This window comes from Cervus canadensis, chromosome 30 (genome assembly GCF_019320065.1).
Source record: "Cervus canadensis isolate Bull #8, Minnesota chromosome 30, ASM1932006v1, whole genome shotgun sequence".
In the NCBI taxonomy this organism is placed as follows: Eukaryota; Metazoa; Chordata; class Mammalia; order Artiodactyla; family Cervidae; genus Cervus; species Cervus canadensis.
In genome coordinates, this window is record NC_057415.1 from 33,943,969 (window position 1) to 33,966,100 (window position 22,132).

Below are 22,132 nucleotides of genomic sequence, written 5' to 3' on the forward strand. Positions count from 1 at the left end.
CATCATTTTAGCGCTTAACAGGCCTCTTAGGACGTGGACCAGTTTCCCCTTAGTTCTTTTCATTTCTCCGAAACTTTGCCAAAACATTTACTCCTCTTTTTCAGTCCCAGTTTCCATCTGCTTTTATTGTCTAATTGTCTCCACCACAAGGGGATGAAAATTAAAGTGCTTTGACAGTTGAGGAGACGTGTACAGATGTGTCTAAAACAATGCCTATCGTGTTGAAGCTCCAAATATATTTTTATTAAGTGGTGAACCAAATATGCAAATACTGAAATTTCCAGAAAGAAAATAAGAGATAATGTTCATTTCCTGTTTCTTTTAGGAAAATTCATTTGGGCTGCTGTGTGGAAAACAGTTTGAAAGGGGACAAGAGTGGACATAGGGAATTCTCAATAGCTAAGAAAGGAATTTCTGTGAAATCAGTGGATAATAAATCCAGTGCAAAACTCTTATTCAAGTCTTAAAATGTATCATTTCAGGTGATCAAAAGGAATATGTCAGAAATAGTAACTTATCCAGGAATTACCGTGTTAAAGTTTTCCTCTTAAATGTGAGACAGAGCAATATTTTCAGAAAAAAAAATTTGCAAAAAAAATGTATAGTTAATACAGAATGGACTAGACTCGTGGTGATTAAAGAATACTACTTTGAATTAAAATTTTAAATTGAAGAGATATATACCAAAATGTATTCAGTGGCTGTCTTTGAAGGATGGATTTATGGGCAGTTTTTCTTTTTTAACCTTTATTTTCTTGGGAAATTTTTTATATTAAGTGTGTTACTTTTATTATTAAATGAATAAAATTATTTTTATTATTAAATGTGTTACTTTCATGATTAATGAATAAAATTATTATTATTAGGGGAAATATACTTAATCTTTTCCTCAGGTGAATAGGTACCCATGTGAATAAAGGGCCATTAAGCCGTATGTTTTTAGTGTGGGTTTAAAAAATTTTTTTTAAATTGGAGGATAATTGTTTTACAGTGTTGTGTAAAGCAGTTATCCTCCAATTAAAAATAAAAAAATTTTTAAAGCATATTTTAAAAAATATTTCAGTATATCTAAATTAGAAAATGCTTGTATATGCAAAGCATATTTAAGAGTATGTAAACCCACTGAGGTAAAATGCACTCATGGGTGAATTCCTGAACTGCACAAGGACTAAGTTTTACTTTTGAAAAGGGGTTAACATTCAAGAATATTTTACTTAGGAGTCAGATTTTGAAAGACAGGGAAAGGACACATGCTGCTGCTTCGTGTCCGACTCTGCGACCCCATAGACAGCAGCCTACCAGGCTCCGCCGTCCCTGGGATTCTCCAGGCAAGAACACTGGAGCGGGTTGCCATTTCCTTCTCCAATGAAAGGACACATAGAGGTTGATAAAATAATGCCTGTTTGACAGTATTCTGCACTATAAACTAATGGAGTCATCATGAAATAAACTTAATAGGAGAGTCATGCTTTGAAGCTGTGACTTCATGACTGAAACCATGGAAAATGTGAATGTCACATCTCTAATGAATCCATGTATCTTCTACAACTGACCGAAGTCAAGAAAAGTAAAAATTAAAAAACAAATTCTTTTTGGAAATTGAGTGTTATGTGTTGTATATCCAAGTCTGATAGCAGCTCACTGTATATTTTATGTATCACATGGCAGCATATACTTCAGACACATCAGAAGGTATTGTTGATTCAGTGTCTCTGGCAGTATAATAAAAAAAAAAGTGCAGGAGAAATCGCTAGTCTCTAATAAGCAGTATATCAATGAGCGCTGTCAGATTCTGTAGAAAATTCCACAACATGATTTATTACATTAATTACAGTCATGTGGGTCTCATGCTGCTAAGCTTGAAAATGCAGACATATTCGAAGGTTGATTTAAGAATATATTTTGGCCCAGATGAAAGTGCTCCTTATTGTGATTGATAAAGTATAGTATTTATTCTCTTGTTCTACTCTTTCGTCTTTGGAATGCTAAATTTCTTTTCTGTGACTTGAAATTAAGTTTGAGATTTGAGAAGCTTCATCTAGTTTTTATTCACGCCTGTCATCTGGTCTCCCTTTTGCCTTTTGTGTCTCCTTAGTTTGTCACGGAATGTTGAATCTCCTCTTTGTGAAGCCTGTTTGAATTTACTCCCTTGTAAGCAAGCATGGCTGGCCTCGAGCTTCTCTAGCTAACGGGGCTGCCCTCAAGACTTACCGCGTCACAGTTGGGCTGCTGCATCTCTTCGAGTAGGAGGAGCAGTTGAGGAGAAACTTTCATTTTCTTCACTTAATTCAAACTAGCATTCTTAGAAGAGAGAATTCCATGCTTGTACCTGTGTTTAGTACCTCACTGGATTCATGCAGTCCGTGTCTCTCCTTACAGCGACACACTGCTTGTCAAATCACAGGATTCTGGGTCACGCAGGATGAAAGGTCTCCTGAGAGCCATGTTAGGGATGGATGTTACCTCCAGGTGTTTCCATGTGCCCATGGTGGGGTGTGTTCACTTATGCCCAACGTTGGTGGCCTTTATAAGTCTGTCTTGGAAGAATCAGTAAATGTTTGCTACAAATTAAAGCATCAGTGGAGAAGGACTCGAGTGAAGTAGGAAGACGTTGATTTAGTGAGTTGGAAGACATTTCTCAGCAGTGATATGTATAAAGAGTTGAATTAGATTATTTATGTGTCCAACACTGAGCTAAGTGGTTTGCTTTCCATCCTTAATTCTCATACGACTCTAAAGACATAGGAACAATTATTATATCCATTTAACAGTGGAAAAAACCGAGGCTTAAGTTTAAAAGCGTATGCAGATTCACATAACTGGTTAAGCAGCAGAGCTGGGATTTCAACATAGGTGTTCTTATCAGCAGAAGCCATTAACCATTCACTGCACTGCCTATATCAACTGCCCTGAAGGATGGAGCAGGAGAGGTTATATTTTTAAAATGATGTTTGGCAATTAGGGAAACAGTGTTGAACTTAATAAATTTGGAGGTATTATGAAAAAAAAAAAATCTGAATCCACTGGATTTCAGAGGGAAACAATTCTTTGACTCATCCATTATTTTATTGAATGACAATATTAATCTGGTATGATTTTTTATAGTATATTTCACTGAATAGAAGTCACTTAAACATTTATGAAGCACCTCTTCTGTCTGGGACATAAAAACGTTCAGATTGGAAAATCTGGCCATCCCAGCAGTGTGGCAGCTGCTGTAACTGAGACTTGGGCTGGGGCTTATTTGAAAGAAGAGTCATTTTCTAGGCCTTGTAGGGGGAAGTAGAGATGAAGCTCTGTTTTTCAAAGCATGGCCTATTTACCCACAGCTCTACTAGAACCACCTGAGAACTCGTTAAAAATGGAGACTCTGCACCCTGTTGGCCATAAATTAATCCTTGTTGCAAGGATCTGCAAGTCAGTGCCTAGTCTTTACACACGTGGTGTCTTACCTTACTTTCCAACAAACACAGCTCCTTGGTTTGATTTAATTCATATATGCAGACATCAATGAATATGGGTGAGGGAGAGGCTTCAGTTTCTTCGGCCTGCACTTTGTTTATTTAATAAATTCTGGTGTTTTTTGTGCTCTATTTTATTTCTGAATTTTTATTAAAGGAGAGAATTGTCCAGAGATTTTAGAGTCACATGCTGTACAACCAGGAGAAATGAGCAGGTGACTCATGTTTATTTAAGTGATTTCTGCTTCAGTGAAAAATACTATCAAAAATCATACCAGACTGACTGGTACTGTTGTGCTAAATTTTCATGCTTCTGAGTGTATATGTAAGAAATGTATTTTACTTCCATTATTGGAAATGATTAACTGAGCATAAAAACAATTTGCTGGTCAGATAGCTATAAAAGCATATAAGTCTGGCTTCAATTAGTGATGTTAACAATCCTAGAAAATAGCCTGAGTTTTAAGGTTTTAGGGAAAAAGCATTGAAATGTGCAATGAGTTGAGTGTTTAGAGGAGAAAGAAGACATTGACTTTTTAATACATTTTATGGTAGTTATAAGGTTATCTCACTTTGTTTTCTACCTGTAAAGTAAATATACCTGTTTTTTTTTTTTAATACATTTACAGGGGTTAGAAGCTATTTCTGTGTTTTAAAAATGAAACATGAATGTTGACAAATATGACTTTGGATCCCCTGACAAAATTAAAGTAGGATCATAAGATTACCAACCAGGGCATATTTTTTAAAAATACCAAGATCGTTTTCCTTGAACATAGAAAGAGTCATAAGAAAATTTATATCAAATGAACATATGTATAGAAGAAGTAAGAACCTAGTAGATGGATGACACCAAAATGCCAGTATAATCTCTTTCTAAAGTGGAGGTCAGGATTGGGGGGATATATTGATTTTGTGGATATATTAATTCTGGTATGGTTAAAGAATTAACTACTTGTTTTTTCCTTATCCCAATAGTAAGATAAAGATACTGTCTTGTAGCAATTTGTGTGAGAGCTGATAGATCCTTATTTCTTAAGGAAATAGCCCTAGGAAAAGCTTTCAGTGGGCTTATAAGTCATTTCATTATTACAGACATCCAGATCACCGTTCCTGACCACAGCTGACTCTGAAGAGCCTTAATAAAGGATAAAGTGACTTTGAGACTCTGTGAGTCCCCAAATTGAATTTTATGTCACCTATTTTAATTTTTAGTTCTTTCGAAATGCAGTTCGTACAGTTGGTCTAAAGTAGATTGTATAATTATGCACACAGAGTTATCTCAGTAACTGTCCTTTCAGCTTTGATGTTACTTCAGTCAACAAAATATGAATGGTTATTGAATGCTCCTACTTCTCAAGAGCTTTTTCAGACCCTGGGAATAAAGTAGCAAAGTCCTGTCTCTTACAGAGCTCACAGCTCACCTGGGCAGAGATAAATGCTAAACAGGTTGTTGAGTAAATATATATTATGTCAGATGGTAGTAGGTATATGGAATGAAATAACAGCGTAAGAGGAGTAGAGAATGTCAGAGGTGAAGAAATGTTGGGTTGATTTTTTTTTTAAGTTGCTTCTTCAAATGTTTAGCATGTGGAGGATCTTTGTACTTAGTATATTCAGTCTCCTTTCCTTAATGTATATCTTTATAATTACTGTATAAGACTCTCTAAGTGTCCATCCCACTGGCCTGGCTTTATTCCCCACTCCAGCCCTCCTCCCACCCGCGAGCCAGGATCAGTGTCTCACACTCCTCATGAGCACAAGCCTTCCCGTCCCTTGCCCTTTGCTCACGCAGTTTCTTCCTGGAATGCCCTACCCTCCCGTTCTGCTTAACTAAGTGATACCCACCCTTTAATACCTAACCCAAATCTCTGTTCCCCCGTGGTATAGAGCTCCAACCCATCTCAAACTCATTTTGACTTCTCTCTCTTTTCTTTCTGAATTCCTATAGGATCTACAACCTATGCCACAGACTCAGTGCCTAATTACACAACCATGCATGGTCTTTTTAATTAGTTTTATGTGTGTTTCTTATCTCTTCTAATGATGATGCCGTCTGTGTAAGCATCAGAGATTTGTCTTTGACTACACACCACAAGTCTTCTTAAACTGCTAGGTGGGGCACAGTGTACTCAAACGGGTGGACTAAATGTTCATTCCACTGCAGCCTCATAAATATAAATCTACTCATCAGATTTCTTTTACTTTCTTCTTTACTTTACAAATTTAAAATATACTTTTATTTAATAAGCTTATGGGCTTATCTTTCACTGGCTTATAAAGAGAATTTGAACATCACTTCTCTATCAAGTAAAAAGACAAAGTAGTCTTCTTGAATGAGTTAAAAAGAAGTTAAACATCAGGAAATGTTTAAATATTTCTTATTGCTTCAGATAAATGGCTTTAATAAAATCACAAAAGGGATGAGATAGGTAAGTTTATTTTTTGTTAAATTGAGTGCCACAGCAGTAGAAGTAAGGGGCTCTGAATTTAAATCTAACATGAATCTCCTCGGATTAAATGAGAACACAAGATACTGAACTAATTATGTGTTTTTTCCTGTCATCTCCTAATAAGGGAGGGAGTAATTGGATTAATGGGGCATGGAGACTATGTAAATAAGTACAGAAAAGCTCTCTGCATAAAAACTTTTGCAGGCTTTCCATAGAGTCCCTGGGCCAGTGTTAAGGCTCTTTCCCGGGGCCCTTCTCCAAATCATAGATCCCTTGAAAGTCAGTAATCTAAAACCTTTCAGTCTGTTGGCTACATTTGTCAAAGGCCCATTTCACTACACTAGTTTTATGGGATGGCTTCTCCTTTTGAGAAACTTTGAGTAAGTTTTAGTAATAAATATTATGGATGGTACAGGCAAGAAATAAGTAACCATTGATCTGAAGAACCAAGGTCACTCACATCTTCTGTGTCCAAAGTTTATCCACTCAGCCTACTTGTAACCAAAACCATACTAGTGATAGTGATAGCAAGCACCCTAAACTAGTAGCCCAGCAGGCTTATGGTGTGGTGACAAGGGAGGTATTCTAAACTGAAGGTCTGGGGGAGAGGCAGACCTTTTTAAAATCCATTTTTGCAAGCCATGAATGTCCAGAAGTTCTCCCTTTTTATATCAGACTTAGAGCAAAATTCAAGATGTTGAGTCATTTAAAACATATGTGCAGGATCTGTGGATTTAGAACTATTTTCATAGTACATATTCAGGCAGTCTTCAAACCCAGTCATCATTTGGTAGCTCTGGTGTGCTGGAACACATGCTGGCTACTCAGAATTCAAGGATGGTAAATACATGAAAAACAATGTAATTAATGGGGCATAGAGACTATAAATAAGTATAGAAAAGCTATCTGCTTTAAAACTTCATACCTTTTCTAATACCCTTTCTTTTTTCTTTTTTTTTTCATTTATTTTTATTAGTTGGAGGCTAATTACTTTACAATATTGTAGTGGTTTTTGCCATACAGTGACATGAATCAGCCATGGATTTACATGTGTTCCCCATCCTGAACCCCCTCCCACCTCCCTCCCCATCCCCTCTGGGTCATCCCAGTGCACCAGCCCTCAGCACTTGTCTCATGCATCCAACCTGGACTGGCAATCTGTTTCACAGTTGATAATCTAATACCCTTTCTTAGAGGGAGGGGAGGTGTGGGGGTTGACTTGGATGTTCTCTTGTTTCCTCCGGCTCTGACCTTCTGCTTCCATTGAAGAAGTTCAGATTATGGATCATTTCATTGCCTGGGAATGTTTTCTACCAGATCATCCAGATGTGAACTCACCCCTACTTTAATATAAAGCAGAGTTTGTTGAAGATTTTCTTAGTATGGGAGGAGATAGGTTTATATCATAATCAGTTCAGTCGCTCAGTCGTGTCCAACTCTTTGCGACCCCGTGAATCGCAGCACGCCAGGCCTCCCTGTCCATCACCAACTCCCGGAGTTTACTCAGACCCATGTCCATCAAGTCGGTGATGCCATCCAGCCATCTCATCCTCTGTCGTCCCCTTCTCCTCCTGCCCCCAATCCCTCCCAGCAGCAGGGTCTTTTCCAATGAGTCAACTCTTCACATGAGGTGGCCAAAGTACTGGAGTTTCAGCTTCAGCATCAGTCCTTCCCAATGAACACCCAGGACTGATCTCCTTTAGGATGGACTGGGTGGATCTCCTTGCAGTCCAAGGGACTCTCAAGAGTCTTCTCCAACACCACAGTTCAAAAGCATCAATTCTTCTGTGCTCAGCTTTCTTCACAGTCCAACTCTTATATCCATACATGACCACTGGAAAAACCATAGCCTTGACTAGACAGACCTTTGTTGGCAAAGTAATGTCTCTGCTTTTTAATATGCTATCTAGGTTGGTCATAACTTTCCTTCCAAGGAGTAAGCGTCTTTTAATTTCATGGCTGCAGTCACCATTTGCAGTGATTTTGGAGCCCAGAAAAATAAAGTCAGCCACTGTTTCCACTGTCTCCCCATCTATTTGCCATGAAGTGATGGGGCCAGATGCCATGATCTTAGTTTTCTGAATGTTGAGCTTTAAGCCAACTTTTTCACTCTCCTCTTTCACTTTCATCAAGAGGCTTTTTAGTTCCTCTTCACTTTCTGCCATAAGGGTGGTGTCATCTGCATATCTGAGGTTATTGATATTTCTGCCGGCAATCTTGATTCCAGCTTGTGCTTCTTCCAGCCCAGGGTTTCTCATGATGTACTCTGCATATAAGTTAAATAAGCAGGGTGACAATATACAGCCTTGACGTACTCCTTTTCCTATTTGGAACCAGTCTATTGTTCCATGTCCAGTTCTAACTGTTGCTTCCTGACCTGCATATAGGTTTCTCATATAGAGTAGTACAAATCTGACCATGTAGTTTTCTGAGCAACTAGTTTTGTTAGGGTAAAATACAGTGTCATTAGTAATGACTTACAGACATGACCCGGCAACACCTGGCCTGTGGGTTTTTAGACCTTTCCTTGTACCACTCCCCTTTTGATCAGTTTTCTCTGGGCACACTGACATTCTTTCAGGCCTTCGAACTCAGTTTCCATTGTAGGAGCTTCTCATGTGCTGTTCCCTCTACTCTTCCTCCTATACTTTGTATAATCGGCTGCTCATTTCCAGGTCTCACCTGAAAGGTCTTCTTAGAGTCCTTCCTGGAACATCCATCCTTAAGCAGGTCACTTAGTTCTTTTTCAGAGTACTCAGTTGTTTTTCTTCATAGCACTTGTCAATTTGTCTAAAATTTATTTATTTGTGTTATTGTCTGTTTCCCTCGGTCTGTGATACATTCCACAAAAGCACTCATCCATTCAGACTCAGTTTACTTAATTCCTGACATGTTTTAGTTACTTATTAAGGGTGCTTGAAATGCGGCGGGCCCAGCAGGACTTGATGGATTAGCTGTAGCAGGGAGGGAAAATAGGAGTCAAGGATGGTACTCAGGTTTCAGGCTAGGGAACATAGGCTGGTGGTGGAGGCACTGACTGGGTGAAAGAGCAGATTTGTGGAGACAGGGCTAAGCTACGTTTTAGGTAGCTTAATTTATTTAGGTAGCTTAATCAATTTAGGGTACTTAAATTGATTAGGCTGTTTGGTATGCTTACTCATTCATCGTTTGTAAAACTTCGTTTCTAATTGTTAAATGCCTGATCTGTTTAGAAAAATAAAATTTGTACTTGCATATTTTAGACTACCACCTTGTCTTCTTCATCCAGTTTTCAAGACCTTTGGGATTTTACCCACATTCAGTTTAAAAAAATTGTTATTAATCACAACTTCCTTGATACAATAAAAGCATTTTGCTCATCTCCGTGCATTTTTTTTTCATTAATGACAATGGCTCATTTAGTTTGCCTACTAAATCATATACATACTTCTTTTAAGAAAATAGAAAGTGATCTTTATCTTTGTGTTGAAAACAATTTTTGTTGCCATTTAGAATCCAAATTCTATTTCTTACCACATACATTCAAGCAAAATTTAATGAAGTTTGACTGCTGAGTTTTTGATGAATGCCAGAATCTTTCAGGAATGTAACACTACTTCATAGAGTAGATTTCATGGATCAGAAAGCATTCAGTGAACATTTATGGGATCCCTGTTAAGTGCAAGTCACCAAGTCAGGGACTAGAAGTTGCAGCAGTTGAAAATTCCCTGGCAATCCAGTGGTTGAGACTCTGCACTTGCAATGCAGGAGACCCAGTTTGACCCTGATGAGGGAACTAAGGCCCCACATGCTGTGTGGTGTGGGCCAAAAATAAAATTAAAAAATTAATTGAAGTTGCAGCAGTCTCATTCAGACACAAAGAGCTGGATCAGAATTCTGACTTCTCTTTGAAAGCTCTTCAAGACAAAAAGAAGCAGAAACAAACATTTTCTCAAATAAAACTAGAAAGCTTCGGCTGGAACCACAGTATGTAAAGAAAGGCTGCCAGACTCAGTGATGAAACAGGGATTTGGATATGCTGCTAGGAGAAGTATGACTGTAACTATCAAATGGAGGTGTGAGACCTCAGTTTTCTTCTGCTTAGTGGCAGAATTAACAGTCTCTGTTGGACTTCCTTGTGGTAGCGCTTCCATAGCAGGGGCCATGGGTTTGCTCCCTGGACAGGGAAGTTCCGCATGCAGTGGGCTATGGCCAAAAAACAAAAAAATTAATAATCACTTTTGAAGAACTGGAATAGGGAACTTGGGTTGATGATCAGAGCTTCCCTGGACCCTGTTTGACACCACAGAGTAGCAGAGGAAGCAGGACTGAATAGAGAACCACATACACACTTGCCATCTTCGCAAGAAGGCACCTGCCATGGTGATAAGACAGTAGAGAAATGCTTGAATTTATGGCTTGGAAGGGCACACGGTGTACCAGAAAAAAAAAATTGGGTGCACAGTAAACTTATAGCCATTCATAGATAAAGAAATAATCATTTAGCTACACAGCTCCCACTCCTATAATGCAATCAAGAGATCCCTAAGGGAGAAAGATTATGCCGACCGTTGGCTTCTCTACAACCTTGATCACCTCTGTTAATTAACAGCTACATGGCTGTCTAGGGAAAAATATGTTAGTACCTGCCTTAAACCAAAGTTAAATTTTATATGGCTTCTCAAAGCCTTTGATATCCCCAGAGTACATAACACAATAGGTTTGCGATGGAAAACTCGATATTCATCTGAGAAAAATAAGTTTGAGAGAAGATTCCATGTGAAAGTTGAAGAACTGGAAATGTTTTCCCTAAAGTTGTCTATGAATGTTTCTTTCTTTCTTTCTTTTTTTTTTTTTTGAATGTTTATTTCTTAAAAAGTCATCTTTTAAAGTTTGAAAACTCTTGTGATAAATGTTTGAGCAAGTAGCCACAGTAAACAGATGTGCTGACTGCTTTGGCTTTGCTTGTAAACAGGCAAGTCGGCATGGTAAAATGTTAAGGTGGCTTCAGCTTTCTAATGGAAAGATACACATCTTTATTGTTGATCCATAAACAGTTTCAACTGGAAGACGATAGCACAGCCAAAAGTTAAGTCTAATGAAACATAAAATACGCTGTTGTGTATTGGAATTTTGGAAATATTTCAAAAATATGCCTATAAAAATATCTAATTAGCTAGCTAGCTTATTGATTTTTTTAGTTCGTAGGGTCACACAGAGTTGGACACAACTGAGCAACTGAACTGAACTTAGTTCATTTTATAAAGTTATGAGGGCATTAGCAGTTATACCTTACAACTGTCATTTTAAAATAATATGGACATTCATAAATGTGTATAATACAAAAATAGTGTGCTTTATGAATAAAATTCAACTTATTAGAAATTTTATTTTTCTTATTGTTTGTGTTTATTTCAAAGACTTCCCACCAAACAGCCTTACAAATTAAAGTTTTCCTAAATAAGATAATTGGAATAAACAAAATAATTTTATATTATACTTTATAGAGTCAGAAATTATATTTTTATATTGTTTTAAATTAACCTTAGTGTTTGCCTCTCATCACTAGAAAAACCTGGTTTTTCTGTTGTGTGATTTCATTTTTAGAATTTCTCTTGAGTTTCACCCAGACCATGTCTGACATAATTGTGGTAATTTTGACAAATGTTTTCATTGTTAATGTTAACATCCCAATTTTAAATTACATGTTACTGAGAGGAAATTATTTAAATGATACCATTGAATTTAATCATTGTTTAAAAAAATCTAGTAAAACAGAGTAGGGCTTCCTTCATAAGCCATAAACACTGGAACTTTTTTCTCAAAGTGTGTTCTCTTGAACGTTACCCTGAGCATAGAGGTGTTAGTTTAAATGCAGATTCCTGGGCCTGTACCTAGGAATCTGATTTTGATTGAGCATCAGAAGTGATTCTGAAACTTACTGAAGTGCTAGAACTGCTATTCCAGAGCAACATTACTTAATCATGAGTGATTCATAATGGAAAGAGGTACCTCCAGTCTTTGGTAGCAGAATATAAATAATAAATTAATAAAGGAAAACTATCCAGGAAACATACCACCTTCCTTACATCTTGTTTATAATAGCCTTACTCAGATTTCATTGTCCTGTCTTTTTAGCTATGAAGTTTTATCCTCAATACTTTCCCAAAACACTAAATTTTTTGTGTGTTGAAATATAGTTGATGAACAGTATTATATTAGTCTCAGGTACATTACATAATTATTTGACATTTGAATACATTATGAAATGATCACCACAATAAAATCTAGTAACCATCTGTCCCTATACAAACTTATTACAGTATTCATGGCCATATTCCTCATGCCGTGTATTTCATCCTTGTGAATTATTTATTATATATACCTCTTACTCCCCTTCACCTATTTTGCCCTACCCTCCCACCCCTTTGCCATCTGACAACCACTCGTTTGTTCTCTGTATCTGTGAGTCTGTTTTCATTTTGCAAAACTTAGAATATTTTTTATCACTTTTTATAATCTGCCCTGTAATTACATACAGAATATTTATAAACTTTGTTTACCTGAATTGCTGTAGAATGTCACATTAAGTGCTATAAACAATCTATTTAGTAATTTTTAAATATAGATCTCTATAGAGATAATGCTGAATAACAGATTTGAATATTTTTGTTTTAATTCAGTAAAATGGAACCAGTACAACCTCTGGTTTCACAAATGAAGTGGTTCAAAATGAGCATGTCGCTCTAATGGGGCCCTTGCACACTGCATTAGGATAAATAGCACATTTCTATTATTTTCTTTTTTTTCCCCCTAAAACAAAGGCTACCTCTAATTTCACTCTTTCCACAAATCTTCGTGCACTAAACTGTGTGCCAGTGACATGAGAAGCTCGTTTTGATGATACTGGGTCATCTCATGTCTAGTACATCATTTGTGAAACTGAAGTTGGCTATTATAGTGCAACAGGTATGTAAATAACATTTATCAGTGATCTCTGTAAAATTGTTTCCTTCTTCCCCTTTTCATTATGAAAGGAAACTTTATTTCAGAGTAGAAAGTGCATTGTCTGAACTCATGAACACCCTCTTTATCCCTCCCCTCCCCAATTTGTTGCAGACCAGGATGAAAGAGCAGCTGAGCTCAGCAGGGAGCAGAACGAGAAAACCATCCGGAGCACGCAGACTGCGCTCCGCAATTTCCGGGAGTTCCTCATCTCCAAGTATCCTTCTGAAACAAGAGAGATTTATGTCATCCCTTGCAAGGAGTTGGATGCCTACCTGGCCTCTTTCTTTGTGGATGCCAGGCAGAAGGATGGATCCGAGTATGAACCCAACAGCTTGGCCAATTACCAGTGTGGACTTGAACGGTACCTAAAAGAACACAGGTATGGCTACAGTATCACCAGGGATAAGGAATTCAAGCGCTCCCAAGAGGCACTCAAACAGAAGCAGATTGAACTCCGCTGCAAAGGAAAAGGAAATAAGCCACACAAGTCCATGAAGCTGACCTTTGCTGATGAGCTCATTCTGCGAAAGAGGGGGCTGCTAAGCCGCTATAACCCTGAGGGTCTGCTCAACCTCGTCTGGCTCAACAACACAAAAGCGTTCGGGCACTGCACAGGCTTCCACGGGTCTACCTTGAAGTGGGGTGACATTCGGCTCCGGGTAACAGAAACGGGACTGGAGTACTTGGAGTGGATGGGTCAAGACACTGGTGACCTAAATGCTAAAACCAAGAGAGGGGGCACAGACTCCCGTGTGTATGCCACCCAGCACGCGCCGCAGACCTGCCCCGTACAGGACTATAAGGAGTATGCCCAGCGGCGGCCTCCTGCCATGCGCTATGAGGATGCCCCTTTCTACTTGTCCATCAAGCCGGTCGTGAACCTGGCGGCTCTGCATTGGTACAACTGCCAGGCCCTCGGCAAGAACAAGCTGGCCAAGATGGTGAAGACCATGTGTGAGAAGGGGAACATCCCGGGCAGGAAGACCAACTTCAGCGTGTATCAGAGCTGCAGCACCTTGTCCGAGGCCCAGAGCAACCAGCTGGTGCTCATCTGTAACAGTCTGAGCCAGCAGGCCGCCCAGTCGGTGGCTGGGCACTCCAGCAGTGGCAATTTCATCGTCTCTGCCTCCTATGACTCGTCCTCAGACACGGCTTGACCAGGTGGCTTGAGCCAGATCCCAGTCTGGTTACTGTGTCCAGAGAAACTGTGATTAAGCACTGGTTCTTGCTCCCTTTCCTCTGCCCGCAGTATTAACTTTATACAAATATAAATATATAATATATTTTTCTTTTTACAAATAAGTCAATGGAGATAGTTTAGTATTACTGACATAGTATTTATAGGCTTAAAGCAGATGTACTTGTGATGATGAAATGTAATTACTGTTACAGACTTTACAAAACCATATTCTCAGGCAACACAAACTAGAGAAGGAATTTCGTTTTTTGGGTTTTTTTTAAACTGTCAAAAAGGAAACTGAGAGTCAGCCTAGATACTTGTGTCCTCAACTCTTGCTTTTCCTTCCCACCCCCACCTCTCATTTTTAGTCTATTTAATAAATGACAGTATCTTTTTAATTTTTAAAATTCTCTGTTAATCAGGAGGAGACAACACTAACTTTCCTGCTTACACAAAACTGTCAGAACCAGAATATGAAAATGTTGATATAAACTGGACAGATTTTTATATACTTTTTTTTAAGAATAATTAGATTTTAACATCTCTGCCTCATTTTTTGCAATTTATGAAAATCTAGATGTTTAGCTAACTTGTGGGGGCAAAGAGGGTTAGAAGGTGGAAATAAAGGTGCCATTCTTTTTAGAAGCTATATAATTTTTAAATAATATGCAAAGTCCAATATTATGGCAAGAAAGACTGTTACTAGCTCATTTTTATTGTTCTTGAACCTGGGTAGAATTTTTTAGTTGTTTTCTAAGAAATCAGTGTAAATGAATTTTTATTATCAGATTTACAGGAAATTTAAAACTACCAAAGCTTTGAAATGTTCCCAAGCATTAGATTGTGTATCAAACATGAAGAGAGAGTAGAGAATGGAAAAATCTTACTGAAAATCAAGAAACACTAGTCAAGACCACAAAAAACTTACACTCTTTGAAGCCCAAATCCCCTGACTTATTTATTTATTAGTACTGAATTTCAGTCTGTTTTCCCAAGGGGATTGCTTGACTCTGTAGTTGAGATCAAAGGAATATTGACACTTACTTTAAGTAACAACATTTTGTTATCAAATTTAGTTGAATTCAAAGCACTCTTGAAAATGTGCTGTTTCTGCTTCAGTAAATGCATTTATATGTGATAATCCTGCAATCATAATAATTATAATTTTGATTAAGCAACTCTTCGTGGTGGTTTTTCCAAGGTCTTTATTTTTAAGCCTGTGGTGAATTATTACTTGAGATACTTTAATAATAGAGTTTAGATGAGCAAGATTCCTATCCTGTATAATCATTAACACATTTTAAAAAGTCCCAATCTTAATTGCTTTGTTGGATCTGGGCTTCCTATTGGCAAGTATTTGTTCTTCAAAGCATCCTCATAATTCACATTAGCTAGGAAGGTAGGTGGCATTTTATGTTTTAATTATACGACCAGGACAGATTTTGTTTTGATTTGCTTTGCTGAGTCATCCTGTTAGCTGAGCTTTCCCATGACCAGGCAGCTCTTCCCAACACTTAAGTTCTAAACACATAAACCCATTTCTCTAAATTGTGACCTTTCCTTTGGCTTAGGAGTGGGAAGTCTGCCATGGCCTTTGTGTTAAGCAATCAGTTTCATTTCATGACTTCTCTGTCATAGAGAAGCAGCCAAAAACAAGACCAGAAGATACCTTTCTTTAATTTTTTGTATTAGTAATGATGATCGCCACTAGTTTTGAGCCAATGTATGTGCTAAGTGATTTACATGCTCTCCTTATATAAGTAGTACTAATTTATGAAAATTAGAAAATCCAGATAAGCATAAAGAAAACAAAATATATACTCATAAACCTCCTAGCCAAAAATAACTTAATATTGTGTTGGCCAGAAAGTTCATTCGAGTTTTCCCGTAACATCATATAGAAAACCCAAACGAACTTTTTGGCCAACCCAATATTTTGGTAACTGTTTATTCAGATTTCAGTACATACATATTTATTTCTCTATACGTAATCTTTAATCCTTTCAACAACTTTGAAAAGAAGGTTAATTATCTCCATTTTACGTTGAGATCAATCCATAACAGGTTATGTGCTAAGGAGATGGTACTGTCATCTGACTCCAGAGTTTTTTCTGTTTACCTTTCTGAGTTCCAACCTGTAATTAGTTTCCAGTGATTTGAGCCAGAGATGGGGACACGGTGTCTTCGCATCTCTCAAGTCTGTCTGATTAAAAGGAAGACTGATCTTTCATGATGGCACAGTGTCCCCTAGTCCCCCCTCTTCTGCTTATTTTTAACCACAGAGCCTCATTCTCCCAGTTCTCTTTACAAAACATTCCTCTTCTTATTCTGTAGTGGGCTCAGAAGTGCACATGACAGCCTACTGCGAAAGAACTCTTTTAAAAAAATTTTTTTTTTTTACCATAGGTTATCTTTCATAAGAAAAGATTTAAATTGTGCATTTTGTTTTTGCATTGACATACTTTTAAAAATTCTTAATTTGTTGTTTGACAGCAAAGTATGTTTGTCATGGGGAAGGTTAGTCAGTATGCTCTTAGAAAGCAGAACTAGGATATTGAGGTACAAAAGTGAAAATCTCCTGTTTAATTCTCTGACATTTTCATTTGGGAGAATGCAGATTGTGGATTATTTTTTACTTATTTATATTTTACTTTGGTAACTTAAACCAAATAGGAATGTTGTGACATTTAGATTTAAAAAACTGTCTTCCAAAGAGTGACTTGGTAGAATTTTTGCTGTATTGTATTATCTCTTGGGGATAATTAAATTATGAAAAATTATTGGCAGCTACCTCTAAATTTTGTGTTTTTGTGTAAATGATACTGAGGATATACTACTGCCAGATGCCATATTTATTATTTGTTATTTTAACTTTAAAAAACTTACATCCATACTGTGGCAGTGGTAGATGCCAAAATTGTGTTTGTGCTTTAGCAAAAATTCAGCAGTCCAGCAGTCTTCACTATAACTGACTGTATTGCCTTTCCAGGCAATCCCATGGTTCACACAAAAACAATAAGACCGTATTTGCAAAGTTTACACTTTAAGGTCAGTGTAATGTCATGTAAGAAATTCTGTAGTGCCCCTCCTATGACTGGAACTTTTACCCTGTCTACCACAAAAATGCCAAACCCATTTGTCAGCATTTGGATGGCATAGCTGCATAATTTAGTTTTTCTTCTATATTCATGTGAGTGACTGGCTATTGAACATCCTGGATGGTAGCAGTTTTGTTTTGTTTTTTTTTTTTTTAATCAAACATTGTGCTTGAAAAGGTTAGAGATATTCAGGATGTTTATCCAACAGAGCTTATTCTTAAGAGTCCATCTGTTTCCATGGTTAGGGCTGGTCTGAATATGATTTATAATACATCAGCTACTTGAAGTATTTTTATTGTAGTTATTTTTCCCTATGTTAAATTACTTCTGATCTACAGAAGAATGGTCGAAGTGAAGATCGGGTCTCCTTGGTTAGCCAATACTTTCATTAAATTAACTTGCCTAAGTCACATGGCTTAGGTTCTAGATGCCGTGAAATGAGACGACTTTACTGAGATGAAAATTTACAGTCATGTCATCAAATACTTGAAAACCTAGTGTCTAGAGACTAAGAGGGGTACAGAGATGTATAAAATAGTTCCTGCCTTCAAAAGGTTTATAAAAGATACCGTGATAAAAGTTCGATTTCATTTTTGAGAGCCCAGCAAAATACTCTATGCCAGGACTGTTTTGCATAGTTTCTCGAACTTTGTTCTCATACAGTCTGACCATTATTTAGCCATTTAATGTGTTAATTTGTTGTAGAATATGTAATACTGGTAGTGGATCTTCCTTAGAGCCTGTTTTAAAGTCAGTAATAAGACAAAGCCGTTTCTACACCATCCATTGTGTTTACATAGAGGCACACATGCATGGAATGTGCAGGTGACCCTCTGTGGGTGCCAGTTACCCCAGTTACGAAGTTCTTACAGTGTCCCACGGTACTGAGTGCTTCTCGATTGTTTCACTTAATTCTTACAATTGTCCTGTGAGATGAGGAAATCCAGAGAAGTCAAATAGGTTGCCCACATCACTTAATACATAAAGGCATCAGGAGCTGAAACTAGATCCAGATACCATTAAGCACTGGCCTTTTCTGCTGTAACTGCCTGTTCACCAGATGATTTACTGTGCTTCTGTGGACTCTCTGAAGTGATAAATTATAAATGGAATTCCTGGTGTAATAAAATCATCCATATTCTTTCAACTTGAGCGGAATTGAGAGCAGTGCCATCACCTGGCCGTTTGTTGGCATGAAATTGTGTAAGGCCCCCTGACTGGGGTTCTTTTGAGATGAAACATTCAGCAGTTTTTCCTTTTTTTTTTTGGCTTACCTGTGAATAGAGAGCAAAAGTTTGTATCATTCTTTAAAGAACTCTTAGTTTTGTCATGTAGGTGAATGTGAATATGCACAAAGAATTACATTTTTTAACAAATGGTTGTCCTTTGTTTTTACCCCATGTGAACCAAAAATCCTATTTCAAAAGAGTTTCTTCTAATTTAGACAGGATAGGGGGAAGTTCTAGGCAGAGGGAATATCTCTCTTAAGCCCAGGAGCTGATGTTGTCATCCGCCAGATACTGAATTTTGATGGCCAGTCTGCCAGAAAGTTTAGTCTTCTCTGCAAATCGGTGCTAGCAAATTAGCTATGTAATAGAGGATTTTGTTATTATTTTGTTTTCGTTTTTTACTCAGGATTGTTTTTAACAAAAAGCCTGGTGGCTCAGATGGTAAAGAATCTACCTGCAATACAGGAGACCCAGGTTCAGTCCCTAGGTTGGGAAGATCCCCTGGAGAAGGGAATGGCTACCCACTCCAGTACTCTTGCCTGAAGAATTCCGTGGACACGAGAGCCTGGCGAGTACAGTCCGTGTGGTCACAAAGAGTTGGATACGACTGAGCGACTAACACATTGCAGGAAAATGCTATCCTGTGATTCTCAGTATTGGAGATCAACTAGAACCACTCAAATTTTTTCTACTTCGTCTCCACAGTTTTAGATATTAGAGACAAACACTTCTGATTTTAATCCACTTTCTTCTGATTAGTTTTCTTTATCTACAGGAAAGGAATGTTTTATCAATCAGTGTGAAAGATCTCTCTCAAATAGAACTCCTTTATACAAGGTATTATATATCTCTACATATCTACCATATGATATGACATAGTTAGTTACTAAGAAACACATCATTGACAAGGGCATCCTCGATTATTTTTTGTTTCATTTTCCCCTTAATGCATAGTATTCAAATAATTCCTTCTTCTCCTCATTGAATTTGGCTATATGATGAATGCATAGTGTCTCATAAGGCAAAGTGATGAAAATATGATTTTAAAAGATCTTTTCATGGAACATACTGGGATAAAGAAATGTACTACGTGATCATCCTTTGGTGGTAGGTGTAATTTTTAAAATATATCTATTTATTTGGTTGCCCTGGGTCTTAGTTTGGCATGAGGTATATAGTTCCCTGACCATGGATCAAACCCAGATCCCCTGCATTGGGAGCACAGAGTCCTAATCACTGGACCACTGGAGAAGTCCCATGGTGATTGATATATTTCTAATGATATAAAAACAGAAAAGAGGGGATGATTTTGCTAAACTGCCAACAATTCCGATTTCGCTTTCTAGACAGAAAAGAAAGATAATCAAAATCTCTCCTATACCATCCAATTTGTGAATTGACTGATTGGGCCTGCCAAGGCTGAAGGGAAACACATAATTTGGTACTGAAGATTGTGTTAGTTTTTGAAAGAAAGCATTGTAATACATTTAAATTGTGTTTTTATGTAAACCATGACTTTATTGAATTAGACTCTTTAATTAGGTCATAGTACTAATTTGATCAGAATATTAATTAGGTCAGAGTATTAAAATAACCATCATCTTTATTGAGTGAATTATAATCATAGAGGCTAGACCTAGAAACGGAGAAGGCAGTGGCACCCACTCCAGTGCTCCTGCCTGGAAAATCCCCTGGACGGAGGAGCCTGGGGGGCTGCAGTCCACGGGGTGGCTAGGAGTCGGACACGACTGAGCGACCTCACTTTCACTTTTCACTTTCGTGCATTGGAGAAGGAAATGGCAACCCACTCCAGTGCTCCTGCCTGGAAAATCCCCTGGACGGAGGAGCCTGGGGGGCTGCAGTCCACGGGGTGGCTAGGAGTCGGACACGACTGAGCGACCTCACTTTCACTTTTCACTTTCGTGCATTGGAGAAGGAAATGGCAACCCACTCCAGTGTTCTTGCCTGGAGAATCCCAGGGACGGGGGAGCCTGGTGGGCTGCCGTCTGTGGGGTCGCACACAACAGAAACAACTTAGCAGCAGCGGCAGCAGACCTGGAAAGGACCTAAGATCATCTGGCCTGGTGATTTTCAGTGCTGTGAAAAGTCACCATGTCTCCTTAGGAGGGGGCAGGGAGGGCAAACTAATGGATGGAGATTGCATAGGGAGCACTTTCTTAAACAGATCCCCCAGGACTTCTCATGTTCCCTGTGCTCCTAACTTCTTACTTGGAGACTCGCTAGACTGAATGAGCTACCTCTATTACATATCCTTCTTGTGTGCCAGGCTGGAAAATAAGATTGGAAACATCTCACCTAATCCATCCCTCTTGTTTCATAGAAAAGAGGAACAGCTCTAGAGAGATGAGATGAATACCCAGGTGTACACACTTTGTTAGAGCCGACAGGTAATCCAGGCCCCCTGACTTCAGTCCGTAGATAGGATTCAGGGAGGAAGAACAACCCTACATTCCCACTGAGTAAGAAGGGGCATCCTTTTCTTGTTGTAAAAATTTTAATAGTTTTTTAAGCTCTCAAGTTTCTATTAAGAAATAGATTCAAACTGCCAGTTTCCCAAATAGGCTGTTTTGCTTGTGAACTTTTACATTTCATCGTGTAATGTTACACCTTGATTATAGCAACTTCTTTTGAGATTTGATGGGATAATCCTTAAATACAATCAATCATCTTTTATTTTTAACATCTTTCAGCCTACCCCATTTATATTTAGTTTTCATTTCTAGAGGAGAAACAAACTACAGTTTTGAAATATGTGAATTCCAGTCGTAGATTATGAACTTAAAAAAGTAACTTTTTATTTAAAGTGGTATTCTTTTGAATCTCCAGCTGCATAGCATCTGTATTATTGGTTCTGAATGTACTCTGCCCTTTTTTAGTCTTTGTAAAGTTTTTAGTTTGTGGGTAAAATCATCTTAAGAGGTTTGGGACATATTCAATCAAAACAATTAAATTTCTGTCAACATAATTAGGATGTTTGTGAAGTGTATTTAGAGATAGAAAGGGGAAAGAAAATGGGAACTAATCAAAGAAGCCTACAGCAGGAAGATAGACACATATAAACTATTTGTAAATTCCTATATTACCCAGATTACTCTTCTAAACAGGAATTCAAACAAGTATACTTTAAATCTCACAAATTTTTATTTTGTTAGTTATATTTACCAGATCATAGTTGATGATAAAAGATGAAATTCTAAGATGTTAAAAGGTACAGTGGAATTATTTGTCTTTTGAATGCAGAGTTGGATTTTTCTAGGCTTCTAATGTTCTTTGTATTACACTGGAATTAGACATTTTTCCATCATACACTCATTTTAAGGAGCTTTGAAAATGCTTTGGGATAGTTTATTTATTTGTTGTAAGTAGAATTAGGAAGAATCAGCAATTTAGAATCCTAACAGTATTTGTGCATCCTGTATTTAAGTGATTTTTATGCCTGTTTACTTTCTGTGATTCTTAAATTTTATAAATCAAATCACCTTAGCATACTTCCACTAGAAATTAATTTATAATTGATTATTTATGCTGGATGAAGTAGCAGTTTCATTTTAGTATTAATTCACTCAGATTAACTGAAGTTTTATATCTACAATTCATTATATTACAACTTTTTAGATAGCATTTATAACAAAAGAATTTTTGTTTTAAAGTATTTGTTACAAAAAAAAAACACCATCTTGCCAAAAACCGTTACAGTCTCTGT

General features: G+C 37.6%; 1 protein-coding gene across 10 annotated transcripts in view; it reads left to right on the forward strand.

Annotated features, from left to right (window-relative positions):
• Nucleotides 1–22,132, forward strand: part of KIAA1958 (KIAA1958 ortholog) — a 120,413-nt gene that overhangs the window by 72,940 nt on the left and 25,341 nt on the right. For 5 of the 10 annotated variants that reach the window (XM_043453363.1, XM_043453365.1, XM_043453366.1 and 2 more), the window contains exon 3: nt 13,013–14,516. The exons of 3 other annotated variants lie outside the window; for them this stretch is intronic. In XM_043453363.1, the coding sequence (XP_043309298.1) occupies nt 13,013–14,058 (1,046 nt within the window). In that variant the 3' untranslated portion in view covers nt 14,059–14,516. Of the gene's footprint in view, nt 1–13,012; nt 14,517–22,132 lie in introns of those variants that run through there. 2 more of the 10 variants (XM_043453373.1, XM_043453364.1) reach the window with 2 other exon arrangements.